Source organism: Anomaloglossus baeobatrachus, chromosome 4 (genome assembly GCF_048569485.1).
Source record: "Anomaloglossus baeobatrachus isolate aAnoBae1 chromosome 4, aAnoBae1.hap1, whole genome shotgun sequence".
NCBI lineage: Eukaryota > Metazoa > Chordata > Amphibia > Anura > Aromobatidae > Anomaloglossus > Anomaloglossus baeobatrachus.
The window spans coordinates 514778043-514802025 of NC_134356.1; the positions used below are offsets into that span (position 1 = coordinate 514778043).

The 23983-nt window shown below is 45.0% G+C and overlaps 1 protein-coding gene across 1 annotated transcript in view; it reads left to right on the forward strand.

Moving 5' to 3' along the window:
* TMC3 (transmembrane channel like 3) overlaps nt 1-23983 on the forward strand; it is a 124387-nt gene that overhangs the window by 35587 nt on the left and 64817 nt on the right. The window contains exons 4-8 of the mRNA XM_075342776.1: nt 5082-5163; nt 5412-5518; nt 7999-8097; nt 12355-12497; nt 12885-13032. Coding sequence (XP_075198891.1) covers nt 5082-5163; nt 5412-5518; nt 7999-8097; nt 12355-12497; nt 12885-13032 — 579 coding nt within the window. The remainder of the gene's footprint in view (nt 1-5081; nt 5164-5411; nt 5519-7998; nt 8098-12354; nt 12498-12884; nt 13033-23983) is intronic.

The following is a 23983-nucleotide window of genomic DNA, read 5'->3' on the forward strand; positions in this document are numbered from 1 at the left end:
AATTTTAAAATTGGCGGTTTCAGAAGCCCAAGATGGTTGCTTGGGAATGAAATTATAATTTAAAACTCTCATACAACGCGTTTCAAGGATGACATCCTCTTCCTTAGCTTTTAAACAATAAATCCATTCGCAAGTAACCATCTTGGTCTTCTGACAGAGCCCGTTTTTTATCACATATCCCTATTCCTCCATCATACTTCTCTGTTTTCTACCTACTATTCTCAAAAACCATTTAATGGGCCCTAAGTGCCGCAACCCCTTGCACCACATAGCCGTCACTTGTTTCTTTCATTCCCCTTCAGCTGTAATTATAGTTTCCAGTAAGTTTCCAATCAATCTATTATTCCACCGAAAGCTGTAAATAAAGTCCCGTCAGTCTCCTTCCCCATCTGGCAGTCATACATGTAGTCCACAGTGAGTTCCCGTACAAATAGATAAAATTTATACCATGGAGTTTGAAGCAGTGAAAATTCATACCGCACATGTTTGCTTACAAGCCAGATCCCAGAAGCTCATCTTTGCTGTATATTTATGTGTTTACTGCATTTTGAGCCTTTCATGACAAGCACCGCACAACTCAATACGAAAATGTGTGTATTAATGTATAGAAAAGATGTGCTATCATATGACTGACCTTAGAGATGCAAAACCCTGTATTCTAAAAAGAATGGACCCTTTATTAAGTTTTCATATGAACCCTCCTTTTTAAAGAAACAGGATAGCTGCAGTTCTCAGTGGAATATATGTAATAAAACGTATCATACTCTTCTATAATGATTCTTCAAAAGACTTAGAAATTACAATGTTGATGACATATTCATATGAAATGTAATACAAAAAATACATATTGGCTTAAAAAAATATTCCCATAGGATTGTGGACAGGGACATACATAGAAATCATGGGGCCGAATAGCAGAAGTCATAGTTTGACCCCCTCCCCACCAAAAAAATGCTTAATATATTCAGTGGGGTCACAGAAGAGCATATCTCACAACTGCAGCACTTATAAAGTAAGTTTGAGCATATTGATGCACCTTAGTGTTCCCATGCATTAAGATACCCCTTTCTTGTCCACCCATAAAGTATGCCAACAAATTTGCCCTCCAAACACAGTATGACACCCGCACAGTCAATTCCTCCACAATTCCCTCCACATGCACAGGATAATAACACTAAGATACACTCCCCTGCAAAGTGTAATACCACCAGTGACCCCCAAACAATTTGATGCCACCCACACAGTCCTCCACACAATATGATGGCCCTTACACAGTCCTCCATATAGTATGATGGTCCTTAATTCAGTATATTGGCCCTCTATACAATATAGTTGCCCTCCATACAGTATAGTGGCCCCTACAAGCTTCCATACAGCATAAGTGCCCCTACACCCATCCACACAGTATGTTGGCCCCCACACAACCCTCCACGTGGTATGATGAGCCGAACGCAACCCTACACACTCTATAATGACCCACATACACTGTGTGCAGAATTATTAGGCAAGCTGTATTTTAGATGTTTTTTTATTATTGAACAACAACTATGTTCTCAATCAACCCAAAAGACTCATAAATATCAAAACTTAATATTTTTGGAAGTTGGAGTGGGGTTTTTTTTAGATTTGGCTCTCTTATTACACCACACCCCTCCTCATTACAGAGATGCACATCACCTGATTTACTTAATTGGTAGTTGTCTCTCAAGCCTATACAGCTTGGAGTAGGACAACATGTATAAAAACTATCATGTGATCAAAATACTCATTTGCCTAATAATTCTGCACACAGTGTACAATATAATGGTCCTCACTAGCTCTCTAAATATTATAATGGGCTCCACATAGCATAAAGGACCCCACACAGCTTTCCAGACTGCATAATGGCCCCACACAGCATAAGCCCCCCCCACACAGTCTTCCAAACAGTATAGTGACCCCCCACACAGCCCTCCACACAGTTTAATAGCCCTCCAAATAATATGATAGTCAGCTAAATAGCCATTAAAATAGTATAATAGCCCCCCTAAATAGACATCCAACTAGTATGATGGCCCCCACATAGCTCTCCAAATAGTGTAATTGGCCCCCACATAGCTCTCCAGTGTGATGCCCCCCTCCCCATGGCTCTCCAAACAGTATGATGCCCCCACAAAGTACTCATTGATTTAAAAAAAAACAAAAAACAGTAAAAAATGGAAAAATTAATATATTAATATAATGCAGAGAAAAAAAAGGTGCAGGATACTAAAAACTTGACAAAAAACAAGTGCAAATGCAATAATGAATCAGGCCTAAATGATGATAATCCCAAAGCCATTTTTGCACAGCTTACAATTATCATTTCACAGCTTGTAATGATAATGATTAATTTATAAATGTTGCAGCCTATACCAGGAAGGTTTTGTTATTTCAATAAGAGGTTAATTACAACAATTATGGCTAATTAAGTATTGATCAACTCAAATTAGGCCTTTTGGCCACAATGCAGACAATTCATCAAGCTTCTTAAGAGAACAAGTAGACCATTTTTCTTATCGTGCAATTATATTAGAAGTCATGTATACAATGGGCTGTAGGCACAGAGGTTAATTTGTTAAAAAGCCCAAGGTCTATACTCTAACTGAAATAAGTATGCCCTACTGCTGCGTGGTATTAATGACAGCTAACAGTGCAGTATGATGACAATGATGTATAATAATTTCTTATCAGGATACTCAAGATTTCTTGGAAGTTTCAAAGGATGCATTTAGATAAGAAAACTAATACAAAATGCTCAATTTTGTAAAAGCATATATTAGCCAAAATACAATTTCTGGACCCTTTTATGTTACCTGACTTTAATGTCTATGTAATTTTTACAATAATTATTCAGTCTGTTGGGTTTCCACTTTCTTCTTATCTTAAAACAGCAATCCCAGTTGTTTTTTTTTCTACAACTGCACCCATGCACATCAAAGGGAATCTGTCACCAGGATTTGCAATATAAGAGGACAGCATGCTGCAAAGGTTAATAAAGAAAAAACATCTGTGTTTCTTATCTCTGTGTGAGCTATTGTTTACTCATCATGGGCAGAGCAGTCTGGCATGCCCCCTGCTGTGATTGACACCTCACAGTCAATACATAATCTCTATTGAGCTATTGAGAGTCTGGTGTGGGTGAAGACAGTTCCCAGCTCTACTACACTCAATTCTGAGATAAAATTAGAACAGCTGCACCCAGTAATCTAAGTTAAATGTGGTTAGTTTCAGAATCTCTTTGACTATATTATGCTGCTCTTAGATGAAGTAGCAAAATCCTGGTAACAGATTCCCTTTAAATATTTGTATATGTATGTAGAATATCAACTGTTTTAGCTAAAAGCAATTTTCCAGAAAGTAATACAAATTGTTTGATAAAGTTTAACCGACTATCCCATACACAGGAGAACTTGCTCTGCTGAGCGTTCCTATGTTCTTTATGAGAAAGCTGCTGCTAGAGATCTCTGGTGGCAGCTTATCTCTTCATAACAAAAGAAACGGCAGTTCAAAACTGGGCATGTTGGATACTTAACTCCCCCAACATTCATCTGTCGTGGGCCCTCATAACCATTAGACTGTCTACTGATATTGATGGGTTACGCCAACAATTGTCTAATGCATATGGGGGTCTTTCCTTCTATGTAGTACAACCCCCTATTTATTTTATTTAGCCTCTATTTTGATTCCTAGCTTTCATCCTGCATTTTGTTCCTCTAAAGGCCATTTTACACACAGCGACATTGCTAGCGATGTCGCTGGTGAAAGCACCCGCCCCCGTCGGTTGTGCGTCACAGGCAAATCGCTGCCCATGGCGCACAACATCGCTAACACCCATCACACATACTTACCTTCTTAGCAATGTCGCTGTGGCCGGCAAACTGCCTCCTTTCTAAGGAGGCGGTTCGTGCAGTGTCACTAAGCGGCCGCCCAATAGAAGCGAAGGGGCGGAGATGAGCCACCGTAACATCCCGCCCACCTCCTTCCTTCCTCATTGCCGGCGGCCGCAGGTACGATGTTGTTCCTCGTTCCTGTGGTGTCACACATAGCGATGTGTGCTGCCGCAGGAACGACGAACAACCTGCGTTCTGCAACAGCAACGATATTTGGGATTAGAATGATGTGTCAACGATCAACGATTAGGTGAGTAATTTTGATCGCTAGTGGTCGTTCGTGTGTTTCACACACAGCGACATCGCTAACGAGGCCGGATGTGTGTCACGAATTCCGTGACCCCAACGACATCTCGTTAGCAATGTCGTTGCGTGTAAATCCTCCTTGAGCTCTGCAATAAATTCTATGATTAATCAGCAAAGTATCATGGAATTTACCAGCTAGAGCCAGTACTATCTCTGTCTGCTACGAGAAAACTGTGACTATTTTCCTTCTATATTTTCCTGAATGAGCACATATATTTTCAGTATGCAGTCAGGTTGAACAGTGATCTCCTGTATTCTAATACTGTGACAGTATCTGTACAGTCGTCATCATTTTCTGTGATAAAAGTTTCCTACTCCTTTTGGAGAGAATTTCTTTGGTATAGTCCAAGCAATTTCCTCATTCATGGGCTTTTGGTGTGTGAGATGGGAACCTCTTAAAGAGAACATTAAGTTATATAATTCCCAGGGGCCACAATGAAATCATATGACGGACATAACACAAAAAATGGGTTCAATAATGCCAAAATGTATACATTTAAATATCCATATGTTATTGCTATAAATGCTCTTGACTTCTCATAAATCAATAGTACATATTTAAATAAGCAACTTTGTAATATATCTTATCAGAGAAATATAGATTTTACCTGTGACTTGACATTTTTGAGAATGAAAGGTCTGTTCAGGTGGAGAAAAAGCAGAAGTTGGAGGAGCCTTGAACAGTGTAATACAGATCCCCTCTATGTCGGTCAATTGTCTGTTCTTTCACCACCTAAACTAAATTGTCTATAAACTATATCTATTAATTGAATCTGTAGAAATTCAATTGTTAACACATAATCCATTGATACTTTATCATAACATTTATTCAAGTCATTAAATATTAATTATTTTTTGCTGCAGCTTTGGAAAAAATTTAGTCGCCTGTCTTATAACTTTGTCGTCCTCTTTATTCCCTGGGAAATGAGAATAAAGAAGATTGAGAGTAAGTATTTTGAATTATGACTTTTCCTTTTTTTTATAAGAATTAATAGAAAAGCAATAGGCAACATCCTAATAAATACTAAGGACTTGCCACAATTGCTTGCAGTAGATACTATACCATAGCCATTAGGGCATACAAGTATGCTAAGCCTGAGAACATACTACCTGCAGGCTCCTGTATATGTAATCAGAATTGTAGCAATGTGATATAATGAAATAAAAATATAACACTTTATTTTGCTATTTCAGGTCATTTTGGATCGGGTGTTGCCTCATATTTTATCTTTTTGCGATGGTTATTTGGAATTAATATTGTCCTCACAATTTTGACTGGAGCTTTTGTAGTGTTACCAGAGGTATGGCTTTCATGGATAAAAACTAATGATGACAGACAATAATTGGTAGATGTTTTACTAATGTGGAAACAAAAAAAGAACATCATAAATATCAGTAATGATGTTTAAAGGAAAAATGTGCACATTTCTCTCTTACGGACTATGTAATACAGTCTTAGGCCTCCTTCACACGTCTGTGTCTCCGGTATGTGTTTGGTCCATTTCTTCACGTGCCGGAGACACGGGCACACGTATACCCATTAAAATTACTGGGTCTGTGCTCACGTGCGTGTTGTACCATGGACCATGTGTCCGTGTGGAGCATAGGTGTGCCCGTGTGGAGCACGTAGACATGCCTGTTTTTTTTGCAGCATCATTAGTGTCAACCAGACTGCACATGGACTGCACGAATGTGATCCGTGTGACACGCAGCGGAGAAAACACACGTGCCTGTGAAATAAAAAGAATTTCTGTACTCACCTTCTCCAGCACTGCTGTCTCTGCTGCTGCTGTCACTTGCTTCCAACCCCCGCTCATTATGCTCACTGCATATTCACTCCACTGCGGGCCGTAAGCAGGAGCAGCGGGGAGTCGGCAGGACCGGAGACCGAAGATCAGCACCACGGACAGCAATGCCAGGGACAGGTGAGCAGAAAGTTCCCTATCTCCGTGTGTTATCACGGATAACACACGGAGAATACACGTGTGCTATAAACACGGCACAAGGAGGACAGTGCGCACCTTTGACACGTCCGTGAAAAACGTGCATGATTTTCACGGACGTGTGAAGGGGGCCTAAGGCTGGATTCACATGAGTGTATGGCATCTGATGTGAGTGCATCAGATGTGATATACTAATGACCCTTGGTTCCCGCTCTGCTATGAGTGTAAGCCAATGTCATGCAACTGTGAATCGATCCTGCAATCAGATCACAGCTGCAGAGGAGAGGGAGAGAGTAATCTCTCAATCTCCTCCATTGTTAGCTGATGCGTATGTCACACTGCACTCAAGATGTCATCCGAGTGCAGTCCGATGCTTCACTCGCACCCATAGACTTGTATGGGTGTGAGTGACACGTCTCTCGCTGACAATCGCAGCATGCTGCGACTTTTTACTTATCCAGAATCTGGATGAGAAAAAAGTTGACCATCTGCTATCCTTCATTGACTGTAGGGGGGAAAAAAGCGCAATAGGGTCTTACCCAGTATGAGGGTAGACAGAGAAGACAAAGAAGCACTCACCTGGTGAGGTTGTGCCAGTCACAACCCCTTATGACAGCCTGCGAGTGCCCGGTGGTTTAGCTGCAGCCCCGGGAGAGGAATTTTGTATCATACAGGTAGAAGAGAAGACCGGGTTTATGCCGCGCTAAAAAACACTGATGCGTGTAAATTAAAAGATTTCCTTTTTATTTGACAGTTCCTACGCGTTTCAGAGACATCCGTCTCCTTCCTCAGGAAAAGAAATCATAGATGATTTAATGCTGGTTTGACGTATCAGTTACCTGATGATATACAGCCATGTTCCTGACCCAAACTCTAGCAGATTTATTACCCTCTCTCCTGACCACTATTTGTAACCTCTATAAAAGACAAGAGATATTCATCATCGGAACGAGGCACTGCGCTTTACACTAAAAGACAGACGAGATCTTAATACTGTTTAGTCCTTCTGCGGATGGATCATTTTGGCTGAATTGTGTCCTTGTGTTTCTGAGGTTTGTTAATGTGGATATAAATGTTTTACTTTGGGTTAGGTAAGAAGGTCATGAACATTTTACAGTGGAAAAGAAGGTAATGAGACATATCCACAAAAAGGATTAGAAAAACTAAACAATCAATGCTGCAATGGTAAGAATCTGACATTACAAGGACATCAAGTTCACAAAATCCGTCATTTTGCATCTCAAATTGTAAAATAACCACATTATAGTGTTTATTGCCAAATAATGAGCACTGTGAACAATCTCATCCCAAAATGGATTTAAAATGCACCGGATTGATAACTTGTCACAGACGGTTACCTCACTTAAGCTAAAGGGACATGGCGACTTTGGCCATGACAGCCATTGCCCAACTCATGGTCGCTTGGTGCTGCTGCTACATTACAACGTTATGGAAGTGAATATGGCCGCATTGTGACACTTACATTGACAAGCAAGTCGCTAACAAGACTTGGATTTTTTGCAACTTGCTTGTTGCAGCATTGTCGCAGTGTGACCACATTCATTTCCATAACGTTGCGCATCATCAGAACAGAGTTTGCACAATGGCTAATCTATCAATGATTGTGTATCACCCTAGCCTTAAGAGGTAAGACAACATTGCAGAAGCCATGACCGATGTCAAGTTTGGTGTCAGATTACTTTTTTTTGTGTTGATGTCTCACCACTGTGTATTCTCAGATCAAGGCAACCTTTGCTAGATCTGTCGTTTATGAGAACATAGCCAAACAACTGTCACTGACTCTGATTGTTCTTTACATATTTCTTTCTCATTTACAGATCTTAGCAGGAGCTCCATTTGGAAGCACTGTGAACAAAAAAATCCCTGAAAAGGAATTTTCCTCAGCACAGGACCTGAACACCATCTGGTCACTTGGGGCAAGGCTCTAATTCATATGTTAATACGCTATTTATCACTGCTTAAGCAATATACTTTATAGCCAGTACATTGTGGCCAGTTCATTAGTTAACACTGCCTCTGCAATGTCAATGACCTCCATCACTTAATGGATTCTAAGTAAGAATGGTCCATGCAAAAATAAATCTCACCATGTCACATTATTAAATTAACTTTTGGATTAGATATATCTCAGACATGAGACTTTTCAAGATGTCATCTGTCATCTTACGTTTCATAACAGGGTGCATGGGCCATAGTGGAAACCCATGCAACTGGTATGAGATCCCTGGAGAGAGAGTCAACTCTAGATTGGCCTCTTGTCCATGATAAAGCGTTTTTAAAGGCCCCGTCACACTAAGCAACATCGCTAGCAACATCGCTGCTAACGAACAACTTTTGTGACGTTGCTAGCGATGTTGCTGTGTGTGACATCCAGCAACAACCTGGCCCCTGCTGTGAGGTCGTTGGTTGTTGCTGAATGTCCTGGGCCATTTTTTAGTTGTTGCTGTCCCGCTGTGAAGCACAGATCGCTGTGTGTGACAGCGAGACAGCAACAACTAAATGTGCAGGCAGCAGGAGCCGGGTTCTGTGGAGGCTGGTAACCACAGTAAACATCGGGTAACCAAGAAGCCCTGTCCTTGGTTACCCGATATTTACCTTTGATACCAGCCTCCTCCGCTCTCACTGCCTGTGCTGCCGGCTCCTGCTGTGTGCACATGTAGCTGCAGGACACATCGGGTTAATTAACCCGATGTGTGCTGTAACTAGGAGAGCAAGGAGCCAGCGCTAAGCATTGTGCGCTGCTCCCTGCTCTGTGCACATGTAGCTACAGCACACATCGGGAAATTAACCCCATGTGTGCTGTAACTAGGAGAGCAGGGAGCCAGCGCTAAGCAGTGTGCGCTGCTCCCTGCTCTGTGCACATTTAGCTGCAGCACACATCATGTAATTAACCCGATGTGTGCTGTAACTACGAGAGCAGGGAGCCAGCGCTCAGTGTGCGCTGCTCCCTGCTCTGTGCACGTGTAGCTCCGTGCGGTGGTAACCAAGGTAAATATCGGGTTGGTTACCCGATATTTACCTTAGTTACCAAGCGCAGCATCTTCCACGCGGCGCTGGGGGCTGGTCACTGGTTGCTGGTGAGCTCACCAGCAACTTGTGTAGCCACGCTCCAGCGATCCCTGCCAGGTCAGGTTGCTGGTGGGATCGCTGGAGCGTCGCAGTGTGACATCTCACCAGCAACCTCCTAGCAACTTACCAGCGATCCCTATCGTTGTTGGGATCGCTGGTAAGTTGCTTAGTGTGACTGGACCTTTAGGCTACAAGTTTGCAGTCACTCTGCATGCTGTGAGGGTTCTCTGGTGCCGGCAGCGGGAGCAGGCTGTCAGTGACCACAAGTATGTGATTTTCATACCACCGCCACATTCCAAAAACAAGCCCCCATCTAGTTGGCATGTCACTGTATGTGTGCAATTCACATGCTTGCAGTCACGTGTCCACTGCTCCTGACGGCGGCACCAAAGAATCCTGAGAGCGAGCACCGCGAGCACTGTAAAGATTCGCCTATCTACTGCCACATAGAGTGACTGCAGAGTTGTTGCCAAAGGCCGGACAACCCTTTTAATTAGTGTGGTCAGATACTGTATACGGGAATGCATTGTACAGTACTTGAGTTATTTCACAACACGTGTGGGTTGGTAAGAGGTGATGTGGTGGCAACGAGAAATATCTAAATAAAACCTCATTTTTGCCTAACTTGGCATGGGCAATAAAACATGGAGGACAGGGATACACTGCAAACATCATAGAGCTAAAAATGAATGTAAGACAGTACAGTATGATAATAATGTTGTGCAATATTGGATGTTGATTTTAAATTTGTAATGTTATAAATTATTCCAAAATTGTGTATTTTTATACATACAGTAGATAGATCTAATTTAGGGACGATACAATGAAAATTTACATGGAAAACATACTTCATATGTCACAGCTATAGAATAACATGTTATTTGACTTCAAATAAACATAGGAAAATCATTCCACTTATGTTACAGTGAACATTTGTCAACTATTTACAGGATAGGTAGCTGATGATTGCTGTGAAGTGGACTTTTTGGCCCCCACGATGACTAGATTGGAGGTCTCAAGTTCCTCAACACACAATTGTAGGGAGGAGGAATTAGGATGAAGTGGCTCATGTATATGCGCCAATGAAATGGAATTTGTCAGTAAGGTCAACCCCCTGAAACCATATGCACGGGCATGCAGGTCTTTGAAAGATAAATCCATCGACACTTTAGTATCTTCTGTTACTGTTGAATTCAGCATTTTAATCCATATGCAATCATGTATTGCTGCCTCCAAAAGTTGTTTCCCTACCAGCTCCAGCCTCTTTAGGTTGATTGATAGCTTTATCAATCTACTTTAAAGGGGCTCTCCACTATTAGGACAACCCTTTCTGATTCCATATGTTTTCCATAGGTAAAATGAAAAAGCCTATACCCGCCTCCTATACCGGTGCCGTTCCAACGGTGCCACTGTTCGCATTCCTGCTCATGTGACGTTGGGACATCACCACAGCCGCGCATCCAATCAGCGCTGGCTTCCTTCTCACCATCTTTGGACCAAATGAGCAATCAACAGGAAGTAAGCGCAGTCGCAGAACTCACTTCCTGTTGATTAACTCATTTGGTCCGAAGATGGAGAGACAGAAGTCAGCGCTGATTGAACGAGGGGCTTGTGACTCGCCCACCCCAGGGCTATGGGACACCCGGTGCCGGGCCGGACAAGTCCGGGGGTCGTCAGTGGTGGCGGGGCCCGACTACGTGGCCCTGGTGGGTGTCAATTAAATATGGCTGGTGAATAAAGTTTATGGTTGTCGTGACGCCACCTGTGGTTTGTGGCTATTAAGCCGCCGCTGCTGTATGGGGCCTCCGGGGCTGATGGTATGGCAGCTTGGATGGTCCTGCTCCCCACAGGTGGAGCAGTACCCCGGGGCAACAGTTGGTGCTCGTGAGAGTCTATGTTGTGATGTTGTGTGAATAATACGGTGCAGGGCCGACAGGCAGTGAAAGAAACAGGCACAAACAGTAGTCTCTTTACCTTCTCCTCTTTTACTTGGCAAACGGTTAGTCCTGGGAGACCGTTACAGGTGGTAGAGGGCTCCGGCCGGCCTAGAAGTAACTGAGGTATCTTTTTGGCCAGATGAGTATGAGGCCTACTCCTGTTCTTTCCTTACTGTTATGGGACCCTGCTCTCTGGATTGGCAATGGCCCTCTTGCTGCTGGGACCTGTGGTTTGTCCCTTTTTCTGTGTGGTAGGCTGCGCAGGCCCTCTCTGGTGCTTCTCTGCTGGAGTCCACACCGGGCCCTTGGGATGCAGCTGTACCTTCAGATTGCTTCTGGGCCAGGGGGCTTGCAGCTCTCCTGCCTTCCGGATTCGGCTACCAGGGAAGGATTTTACAACCTGGCAACCACAGACTCCGATGTCCGAGTCTCTTCTGTGCCTCTCTGCTCCTCCTGCTTCACCGGGCCAAGCTACTCCAGCTCCAGGCCCCAGTCCGCAGGACAGCACACTCTGCGTCTGCTTTCTCTCTACAGACTGAACACTAACTCCTCCCTCAGGTCAGACTTAAGGAATGCTCCCTGGAACTCCAGGTTCAGAGCTCCCCCTGCTGGCCTGAGGGAGAAACTGCGTTGGATGTTGAACTTACTGGCCAATAGACCTCCCAATTACCTCCAGGCTCAGCATTAACCCTTTGGAGGGGCAATGCTGTTGTGGCGACCAGGTCCTGGGGCGCCACACTTGCGTTACATCACAACTTTATGTGAGCCCCGGAAATGCGAACTGAGGCACCACTGAAATGGCTCCGGTGTGGCAGATGAGTAGGCTTTTTTATTATACCTGGGGGAAACGTGGAATCAGAAGGAGGTTTCCTAGCAGTGGACAACCCCTTTAAGAACCTGGTGCTAAGTGTGGAAACAAACAGGAGAAGCAAAAGCTCAGGAAGTGCTCTGTCACACCAAGAGCACTTAACACTTCATTTGCATAAAAATTAAAACATTGATTTTTGAGAGCAGATGTATAGGTGTCATGGATTTATTGTTGAAAGACCTCCATTCCATAAATGTGGTTTGGGGGACAGGGGGTTAAGATACAGAATTAAAAATATTATGTGTCTGAAACCTTTTTAAAGTGTTTGATGTTAATATGTAAATACTTGTCTCTAACAGGGTTATCTCCAATACTCTGTGCTATTTTATGGCTACTATGGACGGGAAAGAAAAATAGGACGAGCTGGGTATCGTCTGCCATTGGCATATTTCCTTGTTGGACTGGCAGTCTTTGCATACAGTTTCATCACACTATTAAGAAAGTAATTTGCAACGATATATTATGCCAGTATAATATTGTGTATATCGTGATTCTTAATTACCTAAAGAAGGGATTTAACAGAGCATGAGAACAGCAGAACTGAGGAACATTGGATGGCTTCATATAATTCATGGATGGGCTGGGTCAGCCTGAGGAAGAACATTTCTTACTGATTAGATAGCTATCGGCTCTGGTTTATACAGAGTGGGGTTGTAAGATAAACGGAAAAAAGAGACATTGCAATTGGTACACCTTAAAAAAAAGCTTGAGACAGCAAATAAAATCCATTGTGTAGTCTTGAGTAGCTAAGCTCTGTAATTACTACCACAGGTAATAATTTCTATCTGACTAGCTGTAGGAAGATAAACTTGTTTAATTTATTACTCAGAATGGCAAAGAATTCACGGCTGAGCCTGGCGAGTGCATCCGATGAAAACTACACCTTCTGCTGGAGAATCTTCTGTGCATGGGATTATCTCATTGGGAATCCAGAGGCTTCGGAAAGCAAAACCGCCGCGATCGTGAACAGTATTAGAGTGAGTGCTTCACCTCATACTTCAATCATTTCATCCTCATTTGTGAAATCTAGAATGTAACATAAATACTACAGAGTATATGTCATATCTCTAATATGTTTTGTACTTAAAGGGAACCTCCTACCAGCTATAAAGTGTCAGGTTTTTCCTTTTATTGTATTCCCGCTGCCCCCTGAGCTCTCTGTTTGTTTTTCTTTTTTGTATCCCCATACCTTTCCAGCGTTTTGGCCTTTTTTAATCAGTGTGCCCAATATGTTAGTTTTTAGGTTTTTGACAACGAGGGAGGGGCTCCCAGGGTAATTATGCAGCTGAGCCTAAAGACACGCCAGAGAAACTCGTGAGCACCGCCTCCTTATTAAACACCATAATATTTAGCATGTAAGGTGGACTAAAGTCAAAGACCCATATATCTGGAACTTTGCGGAGGGTTTTATAAAAGAAAACCACACTTTACCACACTTGGAGTATTGTGTGCAATTTTGGGCACCGGTGCTCAAGAAAGACATTACTGAACTTGAAAGGGTTCAGAGGCGGGCTACTAACATAATAAATGGAGTGGGTGCATTACAATACACGGAACGGTTATCAAAATTAGGTCTATTTACTCTAGAAAAGAGAAGACTTAGGGGAGACCTAATAAATATGTACAAGTATATCAGAGGGCCATATAGAGATATCTCCCATGATCTGTTTGTACCAAGGACTATGACAAGAACAAGGGGGCATTCTCTTCGATTGGAGGAAAGAAAATTCCTACATCAGCATAGAAGAGGGTTCTTCACGGTAAGAGCAGTGAGGCTCTGGAACTCTCTTCCTGAGGAAGTGGTGATGGCCAACTCACTGAATGAATTTAAGAGAGGAATGGATGCTTTTCTTGATAGCAAAAGTATAGAAGGTTATAAATAGCATAATCTTACAGGTAGATAGAAGAGCGACCAAGATTATTAGAGGAATGGGTGGGCTGCAATACCAAGACAGGTTATTAAACTTGGGGTTATTTAGTTTGGAAAAACAAAGGCTTAGGGGGGATCTAATCACAATGTATAAACATATGAGGGGACAGTACAGAGACCTTTCCAAAGATCTCTTTACACCTAGGCCTGCGACTGGAACACTGGAGCATCCGCTACGTCTCGAGGAAAGAAGGTTTAATCATAATCACAGACGAGGATTCTTTACTGTACGAGCAGTGAGACTATGGAACTCTCTGCCAAATGATGTTGTAATGAGTGATTCACTACTAACATTTAAGCAGAGCCTGGATGCCTTTCTTGAAAAATATAATATTACCAGTTATGTATATTAGATTTTATGACAGGGTGTTGATCCAAGGAACTAGTCTGATTGCCGTATGTGGAGTCAGGAAGGAATTTTTTTCCCCATTGGAGCTTATTTGACACATTGGGGTTTTTTTTGCCTTCCTCTGGATCAACATCTTAGGCTACGGGTTGAACTAGATGGACTTAGATTTAAGGTTGAAGGGAGACTCTATGACTATGACTAAAACAAATGTAGTAGATGGAAAGAAAAAAGGGCATAAACTGTCTACTTTTAACTTAGTGACAGGTCCTCGAAAAAGGATGCGGTACTCCTATCTATGACTGTTCAATAGAGAATGAATGGAGCAGAGGTACACATGCTCAACTTATGCTCAATTGAAAAGGGGATCTTCAGAGCCTTGTTGTTAGGATGCCTGGGGATCCAAACTCTGGGATTCCTAGTGATCAATAAGTTATGCTTTATCCTATTAACAGCAAATAACGTATTAACTCCCTATATATTGCTACACTAATGCCATAATCTGGCAAATTCCTCTATATTGCCTTGTAAAGGGATTGATAAATCAATAAAGGCATAAATATGCTGTAATGCATCCTAATAGTGACCATGCTATTTGGATAGTTGTCAGTCAAACTCAGCAGATAGCTTTTTTGGCAGAAACCTCTCTCTCCCGACTTTCCCATACACATGAACACTTTTGTGTTCTCTATGGGAATCGGAGAGTAACACAATTACCAAATATGTAAAAAGTAGAGTTCAGCACCATTAGAATGACAACTCATATCTGGGTCTAGAAACACATATCGACTTGTTAAGGGATATTCAGGTGCTCCACCTTACACAACAGTGATAGGGTAATGAAGTTAAAAGAAGAAAATAAAGGTGGCCCTCTCCATCTCATTAAAAACCTTTATTCACAATCCTGTAAAAACATAGATGCAGGTAGAAGCGGGTGGACGGAGTTACCAACGAAAGCCATTTGGCGCACAAGTGCGCTTCAGCATGTCCTAATACCAAACACAACAGGTCCACGATACCAAACACAATGTTTTATCTCCCCAGTAAAGATGTAAATATCATCTTTCTTTCCTCCGATATTACCATGATATACATGATTTTAGTATGTGAAATCATGGTTCTCTCATTATATATTTCAAGTTTTAAAGAGTAAACGTTATTTAATTTCTTCATTATAAATCAATAGTATACATGAAAATATATTGATGCATATGAACATATCTTATCAAAGAAATCAGCTTCTTTCTTCTTCTGGACTGATCTTTCATTCTATATGGGTAAAATCTGTATTCAGCACAGATTTCCTCATTATCGAGGTTGGGGATGGCAGTTGGTGCTTTTAAAATTTCTATGGAGATGGAGAAGCTACAGAAAGACACAGACTTTCTGCCACAAGTTCTCTTCAAAGTACAGTTACAGTTCCCCATAGAACATTATGAGCAACAACTGTCATCTTGTATCTCAGTAATAGAAATTGCCGTATTCACTGAACACAGATTTTACCCTTGAACTGAGAATTTTTACAATGAATGATCCGTCGAGAAGGAGAAAGAAGTAGATTTCTCTAAGAAGGTATATTACAAAGCTTCTTATTTTCATGTGTATTATTCATTTATAAAAAAAAATTACACTTTAAAGGAGTTGTCCACTAGTAGGACAACTCCTTCTGCTTAGAGATGAGCGAACAGACCGTGGTTCGGCTCGAGTTTGGTTTGCCGAACGGAGGTCTCGTTCGAGTTTGGTTCGGCGAACCGGTTCGGCGAACCACTCGAACCGCATAGGAAACAATGGGAGGCAATCACAAACACATAAAAACACCTAGAAAACACCCTCAAAGGTGTCGAAAAGGTGATAAACAACTCACAACACAACACAAACACATGAGAAAGTGACAAGAACAAATTCTCATGCGAAAACAAAACAGCGTTACGAGGAAAAAGAGGAGACACAGATATATGAGTATATGCAAGGGAACATCGATGCCATTACTGTGCAACTTGAGCCTTGCTCATTTTAGGCTTCCAATCTGGATAAATTGCCTGAGCTCGCCACGTACGCCTTGGGGATCTTGTCATGTCCTGCAGCCAGCGTTCTCTCGGAACCTGTCTTCAGTGCTGCTGGGGGTCTGCTGACAGATAAGCACACGCGTCTGTCCACTGACAATGTGGACATGGCTCTCAGAGGACTTTTCTTCCCCTGGGTCATCTAGGGGAGGCGAAAGGCACGCGTATTTTTGAGAGTGCTTCATGCAAAGCATCTTTTTCATTTTGAAAAGGGGGATCAACTGATGCCAGTCAAGTGGGGTGTGTGTGGCCCAATTAGTGGAAACGAGGGAGACTGTGGTTGGAGTCCCCTCGCTGTGTTTCTAAAAGAACCAAGATGAACAAGTCATGGCTCTCAGAGGACTTTTCTTCCCCTGGGTCATCCAGGGGAGGCGAAAGGCAGGCGTATTTTTGAGAGTGCTTCATGCAAAGCATCTTTTTCATTTTCAAAAGGGGGGTCAACTGATGACAGTCAAGTGGGGTGTGTGTGGCCCAATTAGTGGAAGCGAGGGAGACTGTGTTTGGAGTCCCCTCGCTGTGTTTCTCAAAGAACCAAGATGAACAAGTCATGGCTCTCAGAGGACTTTTCTTCCCCTGGGGCATCCAGGGGAGGTGAAAGGCAGGCGGATTTTTGAGAGTGCTTCATGCAAAGCATCTTTTTCATTTTCAAAAGGGGGGTCAACTGATGACAGTCAAGTGGGGTGTGTGTGGCCCAATTAGTGGCAACGAGGGAGACTGTGGTCGGAGTCCCCTCGCTGTTTTTTACATGATTTTCGAAGTGCATGACATGCCTAAGAGGTTTAGTTTCAGCATCTCAAACTTTTTGGCTACAGAAAGGCTGCCTTTACACCCTTTTGTCACCAAGGATTTTCGAGACCTTATGCCCATTGCAGTGCCCCAAGAGCCGATGGCCATTTGCCACTCCTTCTCCAAGAAAGGGGTGCCCGCGCTAACACAGCAGGTTGCACACAACATCACCGCTTCCTTGAGAAACTCTGTGTGTGACAGGGTGCATTTCACCACAGATACTTGGAACAGTAAGCATGGACAGGGGCGTTACATGTCGCTGACTGGGCACTGGGTAACTATGGTGATAGATGGAGAAGTGTCTGCTGTACAAGTCTTTCCGTCCCCACGAGTTGTGTGTTTCAATCCTTCCTCTGTATGTACAAGTTCCTCCACTGCTTCTGCCTCATCGACCTCATGTTGTTCCTGCACCTCAGACCAAACCCTGTGTGGTCAGGCCACCCTTCCTTGTAGCTGCGCTCAAGGAATCCCACACACCTCCTTACTATGCTGGCAGCAGAGCTCAAGGCCATCAGGCGGTCAAATGTTTACTTTGAAATGTAGGGGAAATGTGAGACACCGCTGAGGAGTTGTGGACAGTTAGCTCTGTAGAGTGAGACCGAGTTTCATCAATGGTTGTCTCCACTCAACCAGCAGCCAGGGAATGTCGGGTGTGACAATGATGCTAAACAGTCTGCGGCCCTTCTTCAGGGCAATGTGACACACGTGCCTTGTATGGCTCACGTGTTGAATCCGAATCTCCAGCAATTTTTAAAACAGTATCTCCGCCTACATGTCCTTCTGTCGAGGGCACGGTGTAACGCCTGCCTGGATCGACACACTCAGACGGGCTGTAAAGGATAGGCTAGAGGGAACCCACTCACCAAGCTGGACCCCAGAACCCTGAAACCCTTTAACCCCTATACAGTGATTTTGAATGACACAGGGCCCAAGTTGATCAATACCTGTGGAAGGCTGCAGTTCCAGAGAATAGTAGTCATGCGGGGTCAAAACAACAATTGAGGAAGAGGAACAGAATGGGAGGGACAGGATTTAATCAGAAAACAAGCAGAGGTGAAATGCGAATCGACCAACGAGGTACCTAAACAGCAAGCAGGAAAAGTAGTCAGGCAACAAGCACACAAAATCATAAAACTAAACGCTGAGTAATAGTAACCAGAGGTTCATAGCTATGTCTGGCAGTGGTCTTCAGACAGGAGGGACTTAAAGAAGAGTGTTATGTCTTCCCATTGGTTGTAGCTGAATGATGGTACTTCATCTGAGATACCCACCACCTGCATTCAGCCATTGGTTCTGCATATGTCAAGGTAACGCAGCCCAGTGGGTGAGCATAACCTGCATCCACCTGCGCCGCTGGCGTCAACTCCTCTCCCATCATCAGAACTATGCACGAAAGGAACACGTTGTCACCTTGCGACAGGAGTACAAATTGACGTAGCGGACTACGGTGGTGACTTAACAGCCGTGTGCGGCAATGATGCAAACATGGCAGCGTGCCTTCATCAGGCCAATGTGACACATGTGACTTGTATGGCTCACGTAATTAATCTGATTCTCCAGCAATTTTTAAAACAACATCCCGGCCTTCATGGCCTTGTACAGCGGGCACGCTCGCTATGTGCTCACTTCAATCGTTCGCACCCAGTAGCGCAACAACTTTCATCGCTCCTGAAGTCTTAAGGTCTGGCGGTTAAACGTCTGAAATGCGATGTTCCGACACGCAGAAAATTGAATCTGCACATGTTGCAGCGTCTGTGGCAGCACTGCAGAGCCCAGCTGAAATACGTTATGATATATACCCTGGGCTAACTTGATCCAGAGGTGGTGCAGATCACGCTGCTGGAGTGGTGTCAGATCAAGGACATATGCGCCGTTCTACACAGTTTACAAATGACGACGCAGATGTTTAACACTGGCGATGACATTCTCAGCGTGACAATTCTGGTCATTTACATGATGGAGCACACTGTAGCATTATTCGGAGTCAGGTGTTGGTCCAAGAGGAAGGGAGGAAGTACTGGAGGAGTCATATGCGGAAGGGATAACAAGATCTACAAGGTCCAGACGGTCAGCGGCACCTTGGCGGCAGTCATGGTACGGTGGGGGAGAGGGATTATTAAGGGCACATAGTATCAGCAAAACAGTTGAGGAAGGTGCAGGAGCCCAGGAAGAAATGGAGGACGAACTGGCGATGGGCATGGAAGGCTCAGCAGATGAGTGAGAGCTTGCTCACATTTCGGTTGTGCGAGGTTGTGGGGAGAGGGCAGAGGAAGGAGGCACGATTCTCACCTCTCTGCCACCAACACACCAAGGACTTGGTCCTCCTGGATGCTCAAGACACATGAGCGCCTTCTTGCTGCACTACCTACAACATGACCCTCGGATTGTACGAATTCCAAGTCATGCTGACTACTGGGTTGCCACACTGTTAGATCCCCGGTACAACACAAAATTTTGCAAAATAACTCCTGCCATAGAAAGGGACGCACGTATGCAGGAGTATCAGCAGAAGGTGTTACGCAATCTTACATCTGCTTTTCCACTAAACACCAGTGGTGCACAGAGTGAATCTCAACGCTTTTTCATCGACAGGAGGAAATGGTCTTACTTGTCCACATCTGAGGGACCGAGGGCTGGCTGCTGTGCTGAGACGGCGTTGAGTACGGTGTCTCTGCAGAGTTGCATTTTTGGTCATATACAAATTGAGTTGAAAAAGGACAGATGCTGGTGGAAAGGGGAACAAGTGTGTTGGAAAGGGAAAAAAGTTTGTGTCCGTGGGTTTGGTGGTTAAGCAACATTAACATTTGCTGAAGAAACAACATCTGGTATGGTGGGACTGGCAGATTTGGATAAGGTGGTATATACTATGTTACCGCTATATAAAAAATATTAAGAAGAAAAGAAAGAGAAAAATAGATATCCCAATCGCCATTCGTTGTCCACCGTGCTCACAGATGGAAAAGGAGAGGTTGGCAACTGGAAGGTTAGGTGGAGGATACAGAGCAGGTTGACTCTCAAACAAATAGTAGCCTGAACCGAGTTAGACGCCACTCGGATCTGGAGACTTGGAGCCCTGTTAGCGTGACAGGGTCCACACGACCACCCAGCCCGGAACTCCCTGTTAACAACACAGGGGCCATTGGTTACGCTGTCCGTGTGGGTAGGGGACACACCTGTGGACAGCAGGCGCATCAGCAGCAGCAGGCCTGTTTATGCCACTGGGCTGCACTAGCAGAACTGGTAGGACAGGAGCTGTTCTTAAAGGTTCTGCGTTACCAACTGTGGTGGCGGCCTGCATCGATGACCTATCCCTGCCTACCTCTGACCTAAAGCTGCAATGGGTTCAACACATGGAGGTGTGCTCTTTCGGAGCATAATAGAAGACTGGGCACCTTCTTGTTGGTTCCAGCCCCTTTTATAACCTGGGTCCGCCCCAAACCAGGGTGGACCACAATGCACCTCCTGGAGACAAAAGCAGAGTGACACGTCATGAGTGGCATAACTAGCGTCCTATTTTGAACCGCCACTTGAATGATGACCTCATGGCTGCCACAGCCAAAACACCTCAACAGTCATCGTCTGACCAACAACAATGAGGTGACAAGTCATAGGGGCGGGCCTCTGCAAGCCTGTTAGGAGTGGCCTGGCCAAATTGTCAGGACACCTGATGCCCTGTGGTCTATATGGGCCCTCCACATCAGGGGCAGGGCCAAAGAGTTCATTACCGGACCTAGCCTCTGATGCAGTAAGTGCCTGAGCATGCTCAGTAGCATGAAATACAGTTTCTGAAAAAAAGACTAGCCGCTTCAGCATGCTGTCTAGGCACAACACAGGACTTAGACCCGGCACGGAGTGCAAGTACCTGTGCAAAGAGGCTTTTCTCAGTCAGTGTGAAGCCCCACAGGTGTTGTGTTGGTGCATTACCTTCAGGGACTCCACGTGGAGGAAGAGTCTGGTCACACTTAGGTTGCTTCTTTATATGTATTTTCGTGACGCCACTCTCGGTATTGCGGTCAGTGGGGACCGCCACTGCAGTGTAAGGGGACACCTGGGGCTGATGTTGGGTGCAGTTAGTTTTAGTGGCCTCCCGAGAGTGAGTCAATCACCAGGGCCCTGTGTAAGTGTGTTGAGCCGCAGGTCGCAGAATGACTCAGGCACAGTCCAAACGAGCATGCGCTGTAGCCCAAAATTAAGACTTTGCCTCAGGAATGACACACAGGAAGGAGCAACTGCGGAAACACTTCGTTCAATTGTGAGGGGAGACATTTTGGAGTTTGGTGAGGAGTACCGTAATGCCAGTGAGCAGCATCCTGTGCCACAGACCAAAATTCTTCCGGTGCTGTCTATACTGTTAACCATGATAGGATTTATCATGTATTTATGGCAACTGGACATCACAGTACCCGGGTACGGTAGGCTGTGCCCAGACAGTAATGCGTGCACGCAACACTTTGTTTTATTATGAAAACACATATCTGTTCTGGGTAGGACGACTATATAGACAATCACACTTGCTGCCTCTGCACTGTCAAATTGTCACGTACAGTTTAAATCATAGAGGGACAGCGACACATGTTTGCATTGAATGTTGCTTTTCAATACTTACATGACTGTGTTGCAGAGCTGTGTGGCTTGCATTCACACTGTTATCATCTGCCTTATCTGTGAGGCTTCAGCTAACAAGGGTATTCAGGGTGGGTGATGTGTTTTGTCTATGTTTAGGTAGATAACTGGGAAGCTCTTGTGATGCGCCACTAGTAAGTTGTCTTCGCACACACACACACACACACACACACACAAACACACACAAACACACAATTACTGCTGCTACGCAGAGGGCTTAGCAAGCAGTAGGCAACTGAATAGATTGTTCTATTATTTCAATTTAATGCATGGTTCTTATTGTTTGTTTTGGGAAAGTGAAAGAATCATTTATGAACCCAACTGCAAACAGTGCTTTTCATGTTGCGTGGTTTTGCTGCATACTGTGGATCCCACCAAATACAAGACTTAAAATGAAGCATAAGTCGCAAAGGGAATTTCACTGTGCTACAATGCAGCCTAGCGGGGCTGTGCAACCACTGCCTGCCCCATCACGTGCATCTGCGTGCTCTTCATCCTCTGTGACCATGGGGACAGCAGTCACACATGCTTTTTCACACTGAACTTCCACCCCGTTACCCGTAAGCGGGAGTGTGGTTGGCAGGTCGTCACTTGTTTTTTAAGTGCAAACAGATGGTATTGTTGAGCTGTCAGACATTGAGAGAACCACCATTGGATGAAGGAAACATTATATCCACACCTGCACCTTCGTGAAAGATTGGCTGGACTACCTGCAGTTAATTATTGTGTGTCGCCCTGGGCAAGCCAGGGGACACAGGTCACAACACCACCACACCCCACACTCCAGGTAGGCACATCACAGCTAACCTACAAATCCTTGTTGCCTTCCTCCAGGAGTCTGATGATGCACACCAGGGGGTGGGCCAGGCGGTTGGCTCCGCCCACCGAGGAGCTCACAACTCTGGAGGCAGGAAGAAACCAGGCAGATAGAGAGAGATGAGTCCAGGAGGAGGAAGTGGAAGAGAGTTAGCTCAGGGAGGAGCAGGAGTGAGGAGCTAAGCTGAGTAGTTAAGAAAGTGAAAGTAGAGAAGTGGAAAAGGAGGAAAAGTAAGTAAAGTGACAGAAGAGAAGGACAGCCTGAAGGGTCCAGCTTTGTGAGGGCCAGAACAGCAAGGTCAGCAACGGCGGTGACTGTCTGGAGGGGGGACCGTTTGGAAGTTCCTGGAAGGACCCCGTTGGCTGTGTGCCCGGTGGTCTGGAGCAGTGTTCCGAAGGACAGTCAGCACCAGGGCAGGGGCCTCTCGGACCCCGGCAAGGCTAGGAGTCGCCAGATTTGCCAAATCCGTCAGTGACGGGGACGCAGATCCCCCAACAACCAAGTCCCGATTGAAGGCAACAGCCCAACCCGCATTGGAGAGACACCGCCACCGCCACCCGCCACGGCACAAGTTTCTCAGGGCCAGCGCCTGCGGGCAAAGTGTAGAGCTCCTCTGGCCCAGATTGCAGCCGGGGAGCGGGTAACCGGAGGGAATCCACCGCTACCATCAGTCAACACAGGTGCAAGGAAGAGAGACATCACCGTCACCTACCGGGAGTGCAGGTGCAGCCGTCTGTGGGACCGTCCTACCAGCCGTTGGTTTACCGTACAAACTGTGTCCGTGTGTCAGGCTGAGTGAGTACCACAGTGCCGCAAGGCACAGCGCTGCACTGCGCCCTCCAGGCCCTACACTTTACATCTCATCACCGGGCCCCGGGATCATCAACCCCTACCCACGGAGGGGCAACACAACACCTGGCTGCTCCGCATCACCATCCCCGGGACCCCCACACTGAGCAGCGGTGGTGCAATCACCACAACCGTGGGTGGCGTCACGAACTATAACAATCCCTTCACCCAACAAACACCCCCTTTCACTCACGGGCGAGGAGTGTCGCTCGAGAAACCCCGGGATCCGGCCCACCGCTCGAGCCACCACTGAGCAGCTGCCGGACCCGAGCAGAAGGGGTGAGCGCGGTGTGCTGACACCCTCCTCCCCGTCCGCGACAACTTGGCGTCACGAACAGGATCTTACCGCTCTGCCGTCAGGTAGAGGTGCGCCTTGTTACCGCCGGAGGCATCCGGCAGAAAAATTTAAGAAGCCGCCATCTTTGGCGCGAAAAGTTCCCGCTCGAGCGTCTTCTCGAGCAGTAGAGGCGCGAAGGCCAAAACCCCGCCCCGAGAGAGGAGGGGCCGGAAAGAG